Here is a 1,877-nt window from a genome sequence, read left to right on the forward strand (position 1 = left end):
TTCTTCTTCGTTTTCAAACCCATACCGATCTTTGTCTTGGCTTTCATAGTCGCCCAAACAGCTGTAGCAGCAGCTTTCTCTCCCAGAGTCGAATCTCTGGCGGTAATGCGTTTCCGTGCTCTCTCGGCGAGCATCTTGTCCGCCACGTGTCTCTCAGCGAGATCCTTGCTACGCGAGTACGCAATGTCGTGTTCGCGGTAGGCCGCGTCCAATGGATTTATACCTCGTTCGCCCCTCGCCAATCGTTCTTCCAGACGAGTGCCCGGGCCACAAAACTGATAGCCTGGGATATGTAGTTCGAAAGGAAGCGCGTTTATCGTATAATTTAACAGACCACTGCCACTTTTTACCGCTGTTGCGATAGCTGGCATTGGTGGCAATTCTTAATCAGCGGTGCAGGACCGTCGATGTGCGTCCGCTGCCACGGTTGATTGTAATGTGCGCAACAGCGTCGATAAGTTTGAACCTCCGAATCCGCCTTTATATGTTCTGGAAGCTTATCCCACAGATACTCGACGTAATTACCATACACTTGTAACAGAACGACTTTGGGTACAAACTGTAACTGCTCGGCGGTTAAATCAAAGATATCGGAAGGATTTGACAGCAGTACGAACATCTTTGCTACTGAGAATCTCAGCTTTACGCTCCTCTATAAATAGGTCCGCGCTCTCTCTCTCGATTTTTACATAGTTCTCTCTCTGAGGAAAGAGCAATATGCGATTCGTGCGACAGCCATTAACGATACGCGTTATGAATTACGACGACAGATTACGGTCGATGGGAGGGGATAACGCTGAGAAACGCAAGCATGGTACAATGCTGCCGAATACTATACGCGCAATCATTTGCGGCCCCTCGAATTGTGGTAAAACCAACGTTTTGATAAGCTTACTGGAAAGTCCACACGGTGTATGTTTCGAGAATGTGTACGTATACTCGAAGTCGTTGCAACAACCGAAATATCAGTACTTGGAGAAGCTATTGACGTCTATCGATGAAATCGATTACTTTACATTCTCTAATAACAGTGACGTTATTCCACCGAGTGAGGCGCGTTCAAATTCAATTTTTATCTTTGATGACGTGGCATGCGATAAGCAGGATAGAGTGAGAGAGTACTTTTCAATGGGGCGTCACTCGAACGTCGACTGTTTTTATCTCTGTCAGACATACGCGAGAATACCAAAACATCTTATACGTGATAACGCGAACCTGCTAATCCTGTTCAAACAGGATGGTATCAATTTGAAACACGTTTACAACGATCATGTGAATACCGACATGTCAATTTAGGGATGGGCGATCTCGATTCGATTCTGCCAAGATCGATCTAAAAGGTTTAAAAAATCGATCTTTTGAATCGATTCTTTACTGTTTCGATCTTGTCTGAATCGATCCTTCCTGCTCAGAATCGACGAGTCGATTCTTCTTTCACACCAACTTGATAATTTCTGCCTGCCGGATGTGCATTTGTCCCGTCGAGCAGAAACTGGTCCACTTCGACCAATCGCGTTGCTCGATTCGGCCGTCCCAAATCGAGCAATGCGTTTGGTCGAAACCTTACCGTTATATCTTATAGCTCTTGCATATGAACGCGACGCGCGATTATCCAATGAGCGTACTGCTTTGCCATAAAACCTGTGTATGGTTATTGGATTATCGCGCGTCGCATTTTCGCGCAATTCGCACTGGTCTGCATTGTCTGCAAGAGCCATTATGGAAAGTGTGTGTGGCGTGGCGTGGCTAGATAGATTCCGGTTTCCGCTAGATAGTAGATCAGTGTGAAGAGTGCGCAGTGAAGCCAGACGCCAGTGAATAGTGATACGTGCCACGTGTGTAACACGCTCGTCGGACATTGCCGGATTTGCCGGTTG

General features: G+C 46.6%; 1 protein-coding gene across 1 annotated transcript in view; it reads left to right on the top strand.

Moving 5' to 3' along the window:
• The first annotated feature begins 717 nt into the window (after positions 1–717).
• Positions 718–1,877, top strand: part of LOC105557655 (zinc finger BED domain-containing protein 4-like) — a 4,966-nt gene continuing 3,806 nt past the window's right edge. The window contains exon 1 of the mRNA XM_012004957.1: positions 718–1,048. Coding sequence (XP_011860347.1) covers positions 718–1,048 — 331 coding nt within the window. The remainder of the gene's footprint in view (positions 1,049–1,877) is intronic.

The sequence above is a fragment of the Vollenhovia emeryi genome, unplaced genomic scaffold (genome assembly GCF_000949405.1).
Source record: "Vollenhovia emeryi isolate VEMERY1.0 unplaced genomic scaffold, V.emery_V1.0 DF939435.1, whole genome shotgun sequence".
Lineage (NCBI taxonomy): Eukaryota > Metazoa > Arthropoda > Insecta > Hymenoptera > Formicidae > Vollenhovia > Vollenhovia emeryi.